The sequence below is a fragment of the Aegilops tauschii genome, chromosome 3 (assembly GCF_002575655.3).
Source record: "Aegilops tauschii subsp. strangulata cultivar AL8/78 chromosome 3, Aet v6.0, whole genome shotgun sequence".
Lineage (NCBI taxonomy): Eukaryota > Viridiplantae > Streptophyta > Magnoliopsida > Poales > Poaceae > Aegilops > Aegilops tauschii.
In genome coordinates, this window is record NC_053037.3 from 16,568,414 (window position 1) to 16,575,028 (window position 6,615).

General features: G+C 48.2%; 1 protein-coding gene across 1 annotated transcript; it reads left to right on the plus strand.

Annotated features, from left to right (window-relative positions):
• Nucleotides 1-5,631: 5,631 nt before the first annotated feature.
• LOC109756784 (F-box/kelch-repeat protein At3g06240-like) lies at nt 5,632-6,615 on the plus strand. Its single transcript, XM_020315618.1, has one exon. The coding sequence runs from the start codon at nt 5,632-5,634 to the stop codon at nt 6,613-6,615; it is 984 nt and encodes a 327-aa protein (XP_020171207.1).

The following is a 6,615-nucleotide window of genomic DNA, read 5'->3' on the forward strand; positions in this document are numbered from 1 at the left end:
AAACACGAATAGGGCGTCGGAAATCACCAATTCCTCGTAGTCCCCTTCCCCTTGCGGTCACCGATGCGGTTGTAGCCCTCTGTGTAGGCGGCGGCGGGAGGGGTATCATCGGAGTCGTGGGATGAGGAGGAGATGAAGCCGGCCATCCGACGAACGATGCACGCCTGCTGCTTCGCCAGTCAGGCAACTTCCGCTTCAGTAGCTGCCTTCTCCGCCTATTTGCGCTCCACTTGCTCGATGTCGAGCCGAAGTGCGATAGCGTTCTTGCGGCAGAGGACCACTAAGAGGAGATGGTCCTCCGGGTAGACCGGCGCTGCGACACGGGTCCGGCGGGGGAAATTGCCTTCATCGCTACCGCCCTCTCCCTTACCATCTGCCTACACGGCGTGCCGCACGCGCATCCGTTTCGGGCGCCCACATCCGCGGAGTTGGCGCCACGGGAACGAGGACACATCGGTGGCCGGTAGGAGCACAAAGAGGGGCGGTTGCAGAGGGCCGCGGGGGACGGTGGTCCTACATCAGCGCTGATGCATGAAGCACGAGGGGCGCTATGGACCAACACAACGTCCGCACTGTGTTGCCTTGTAAGAGGGACTGCACGGAGGAGGAGCTGCCCTTGTCCAGCCGCCACCGCTGCATCACGATGTGGATGGCGAGTTCCTCGTCGTCCTCCTCGCATTGCAACGACTCCCAGTCGATGTGGTAGCCGTTCTCTGATTCTCCGCAGGACGTCGCGCTGCTTGAGGCGATATTGATGGGACGGGAAGGGGAGGGGACGAGACGTAGAAGAGGAAGAGAAGAGTGGAGTGGAGAGTTCGAGATTGTGGTGACCGGAGTCTAGGGTTGGACCGGGCGGTGTATATGTAGGGACAGGGTGGGCCTACTGGGCCAGTCCGACATGGCGGACGCGCCCGGTCCTCCCATATTCGCCCCAGATATGGGCTAGATATGGGACGTGCCAGACAACCCAAACGTTTAGGAACGTTGTGAAGTGTCCGGTTGGGTCCCAAAATAATGACCGATCACCGACCGAGTGTGTAAAAAGGCAATATGAGTAGTCTGGCTGTAGATGCTCTTATAAAGAACTAAAACAACTGCAGAGTACAAGTCAAGCATTCTACACGGAATAAACATTTCATGTAGTAATAGTGCACCGACCTACTAGTAGGCCCTTAAGCCCGTGGTTTTTTCCCTCCAGGGAAATTTTTATTAACAACTTATTAAAAAAATAGGGAAAAGGTCGTTAAGATTTTAAAAGTTCGCATACTAGATAAATAATGTTCGTACATGTGAAATAAAATATTCACAGTGTATTTTTTAAAAACAAATCATGTGGAAAAATATTAATAATAAATAGATTTATGCTTTTTAAATAGTTTATGGGTTTGACTTTTTTTATACACGCATAAATGTATGTTATATTACTCCTGTAAAATAAAAAACAGAACAAAAAAGGAAAGCATAAATCGAGAACAAAAGATGGAAAAAGGAATGTATTTTTTAAAAAGAACCAAAAATAAAAACAGAACAAATGCAAGGGACAATAAAAAAAGTGACAAAGGAAAAGGAAAAGAAAGACAAAGAAAGGAAAAAAAGAAAGAAAAATAACTGGAAAACTAGCTCAAGATCGGCAAATGGGCCGGCCCAAAGCACACTTGACACTACGTGTATCACCTACTGTTGGCCCAAAATGTGGTCAACAAATTAATATAAGTAGAAAAAGGTGAATTCGCTAGGATTTTAAAATGTTCACATACTAGATAAGTGTATTCAAGTGTATGAAATAAAATTTTATTGTGTATTTTTTTAAAAATATGAACGTGTATAGAATATCAACATGCTAAATAAATTCACGTAATTGATTTTTCATACACATATACATATATGTTTCATTTTTATAGGAAAAATGTTCAATTTTTTTAAAGGAAAACATAAATAAAGAACAGAATGTGGAAAAAAGGAACGTATTTAAAAATAAAAAAAACCAGAACAATGAAATGAAAAATAAAAAAAGAAATAAGACGTAACAAAGGAAAAGAAAAAGGAAGTAAAAAGGAAAGGAAAGGAACCAACAGGGAAATCGGCAAAACCTATTGAAGATCGGCAAAATGGGTCGACCAAGAGCGCGTTTGAGCCTATGTGTATGAGCCACCGTTGCGCGAAAATGTGGTTGACAACTATGCATGTGCATCTGTATGACTTGAATATATACAAACGACTACATTCTTTGTAGTGAAGTCGTTCGAAAGGGGCACCCCTTCTAAAAGTCGCTCACTCCTGTCTTCTTTGATGCTGACAAATGACGCACTGCATGTGCTACATTTGTCGCAATTAGAGAGTTTTGATGGGATTTCTCTCCATGCATGGGAGGCACATGTAGGTTTGTCTGGTTTTTTTTCCTAGATTCATTTTTACAAATATTTATCTCTCGAAGATGTGTCCAAATCATGAATCGTTTTCACCATTGTGATTCTTGCGTTGAGGGATTCAAAATTAGATTCCATGTTGATATGTTTTGATAAACTTTTTGCGAAATCTGTGTTTTTAATTAGTAGCAACTTCTGCTTTCAAACTGTACTATGCTTTCAGTTAAACTAACTCGTACTTCCGCAGGTAGTGTGCTTCACGTGAAACCACACTTGTGCTTCTCTTTTTTTAGGACACACAATTGAGGAAACTAAAGGAAAAGATGGTGACAAAAAACCAAGAAAACTAAATATATATAAAAAATGAAGACCGAGAAAACCGGAAATAAAGAAACAGATATAAAAAACCCAAAATTACAAAGACCAAAAATCCAGGAACCGAAAATAACCTGCAATAAAAGAAACTCAAAAAGTAAACATAAACTGAAAACCCAAAGAACCGCGGAAGCACAACCATGCCTTAAGCAGAAATACATTTGTGTTTCACTTTCTTGAAAAACACAGAAGCATTGTTTGTGCTTCGGGCAGAAATACAACTGTGCTTCACGTCGGAAATAACCATGCTTCACTTTTTGTGCAAGTACAGCCGACCTTTTCACACGAGAGGGTACAACTATGCTTTACACGAAAAAAGAACAGAGACAATAAATAGGGAAAAAAAGGCCACAAAAACCGTAACAAAATATCGAAAACCAAGAAAACAAAGACCAAAGAGAATCATAGAAAAACCTATCCAATGGGAAAGTGCCCATCATGTGTTGAATTATAGATGAGCCTATGGCCTAAAAGCGCGCTCTTCCTCTGTTGTTGTCTGCCAAGCCTCACACGTGCACTAACAAGTCGACCAAGCTCAGACCGGAACCGATAAATAATTGGCAATTAATTACGAGTTAATGGACGCGCTACGAATCAGAGACATCGGATCGTGAACTCGTGCCGACTTGGGTGGGGGTCCAGCCTCACGTCTCTCTATCACGACCACATATATATTGAAGGCGTCGACAATCCTTGCCGTTACCCAAATCAGGTCGCATTTGCGTCCTTTCGCTCATGTTGCCTCTGGCGATCCCATCTCCTAGATTGCGTGCATGGTCGTACAGAAGAGCAAGCCTCCGGAACTCCTTGCTTTTGACCCCGCACCAGGAGAAGGGGCGATTAAATTTTTAGGGAGCGTCTCAAGCGCAACTGATCGCTGTTGTTCACCGACTTCGATTTTTCTACGTCCACGACATCTTCAACATCACCCTAACTTAAACCGTCGAATTCAAGAAGGTTGTCGAGGATGCTGTCGTTGCCACCGCAACTTTAACATGGCCAGCTGGAGGTTATAATCCGTTCATCCATCTCCTGTGTATTCCTCTGTTAGTCGTACTAGTTGTTTACATAGATGTTTCTGCTCTATACGTAGGGTTTGTTTGCATGGTTAAATATCACTATAAGATTAATACTAGTTTTGTCATCATCATGTTTTATTTCTAGATTAAATCAATCAAAAAATTGCAAAATTATCCAATAGCACGCGTCACGTGACGACGTTGAAGCGCTCTATTTTAAGAAAAATGTCCGCTCGTTGTGTCCTGCAAAGGGTAAGGACTCTCAAATCGTCTGCAAACATTTGCATCTATCTATTCGGACGTTGCAAGCCATCCCACATCGTCCCATATTTGTTCACAGACCAGTCCGAGCGTCCGTTTTCCCGCAAACCAGAAGCAAATCAGGTGGCTTTGTGGGTGCCCAGACATCTACCACGTAGGACCCCGACCCACCCAAAATCGACAGGCCCACACGGCTGGCGCCTCGACCCCCACTGCATCCCGGTGCACACAGAGGAGGTGCACAGGCGCCGTGCCCTCCTGACGCCGGAGCAGCGCCGGACCCGACGTACATGCCAGACTCCCCCAGCTGGGAAGTTTGGTTCGCCAACGAGCACGACCTGTGCCGCCGCGGCGCCGTCCATCTTGACGCCGGCTACACACCGCCGCCCCGAAGTGGTTGTGCGGGAGGACGAGGAGGCAGAGGCAGCATACCAGGCCGCACTTGAAGAGGCGCTCCTGCGCGCCCTGGAGGAGTCCCAACGCGAGGAGGACCCGCGCTAGCCAGGTATGTAGGAGGCGCTGCAATTATTGGCGGCGGGGGACTGCGTCTACCTTCCCCCACCGCCGCCGCTGCCTAAACTTGCACCGGCCACACCCAAGGCGGAGCCCGTGGAGGCCGCGCCGGAACCACCCGCCGTCGAGGAGAGGTACGCGTTGATTGGCGTTCTCTGCGAGTGGGTGAGCCCGCTGGCCGTTGCTCTGGGCGCGACGCTGAAGTGGGAGGCGGCGTACCTCGAGCACCGAAGGCAGTGCATGCTGGCGGAGGAGCGGGCTGACGGGGAGCGCCAAATGCACGTCGAACGCGAGGAGGAGGAGCGCCATGCCCGATGGGCACTGGAGGAAGAGGAGAAGCACTGGGAGTAGGAGGAGGAGGAGTGCCGGGAGCAAGAGGAGGAGCGTGTGTGCCACGCAGCAGAGGCTGCGCCGCCGCCACACTTCGTCGACCTCACCGGCTCTGAGGACGATGGCGATGCCTAGGGCAGCGTCCTAGGTGGGCGGCTACGTGCCGTTTTATTTTCTTATTTTTTAAATTTATGTTTAGTTATGTTTAAGTGGACTTTGGCCCGCGGTTGACGGACCGTTTTAATGTTTAATTTGTGCGCATGTTTGAAATTATTTTTAAGTCCGCGCGAAAAATGTGTCGGTCACCCTTGGACGTACAAGCCGAACCAAACAAAAAAACGGACACACCCGTTGGCTCAACTGATCCAAATAGACAAAAAAAAAAGACAAAATTTGCGTCCGATTTGCATGGTCGCGTTGAGTTGCTCCTAAGCATTAATTAACCGTCCAAATGAATGGGTGAGTACCGCGAATCACCGGGAGAAGTCACCGCGGGTCGGCCGAGGGACCGAACCTACGAGCGTCCTCGACGAGGTTTGGTTTACATCTGTCCACATCCAACACGTAGCTATGGAAGTGTCCGCCTTCGAGACTTTTTGTTGACATCTAAGTGAATGAATTAAGCATAAAAAAAGAAAAAAAAGAAAGAAATTATTCACACGAATCTCAATGTAAGATCAATGGCATATGATTTGGATGTGCAATACTTATGGCACATCTAGATGTGCTTTAGCAAAACTGATATATATATATACACATGTGTATCCATGAGTAACAACGAATTGTCGAGCGAGTACGCCATGAAGACTTCCAAGAAGCAGCAGGAGGCGCCGCCGACCCCCGAGCTGCCGGACTTCACTGGCGAGTTTCGCTCGGTTCACTGCTTCTGCCACTGTGACAGCCTGGTGCTCGCCGCCACGGACACCAAGGTGTACCTATTCAACCCCACAATCAAGGACGTCGTCACGCTGCCGGACAGCAGCCGCAACAAGGTGCCCGGCTACACCGAAAGGCCCATTGGGTTCGGCCGTGATCCTCGCACTGGCATGTACAAGGTTGTCCGGTCCTTATTCGGTTCGACAGACTGTAAAACTGGGATCGTCAGCATGGGGATGGAGGTGTGTACCGTGGGCAGCCCTGCTCCTCCTCAATGGAGGGAAATCGCGGGGGATCAGCCATATGCCCCTGTGTCATCGGTGCCCGCGCAATCTGTCAAGGGGTGTGTGTACTGGATAGTCGACGATACCAACTTCGAGCCGCGCTCGCGTGGCCTCCTACGCTTCGACTTGGTCGACGAGGCATTCAACTTCATCAGTTTGCCTTCTGATCTGTCGGACCTCGGAGATGACGACAATGACAATGAACACTTCAACTTGAGTGTGTTGCACGGGGAGTTGTCTCTAACCGGCTATCGCGTCAATGAGCCTAACGACGTGCATCGGCTGGTGGTGGTCTGGGCGCTCATGGAAGACGGGGCAAGCTCCGTGTGGGAACCGCGTCATACGTTGTATGTCATGGAACCGTGCCACCCAATCGCTTTTCTTCCGGGCACGTTGATGCTACGGTTCAATCGCAAGCTCTGCCTCTACGATCTGCAGTCACGTGAGCTGGCAAATGCTTGTGAGCTGATCAAGATGAGATACCGGCGTCATGGGTCAGCCGAACTTGAGCCTGCTTGGAAGCATGTGTACTTCTGCAACGTCATACCCTACATGGAAAGTCTTGTTCCAGTCGGTGCTCACATGGCCTGA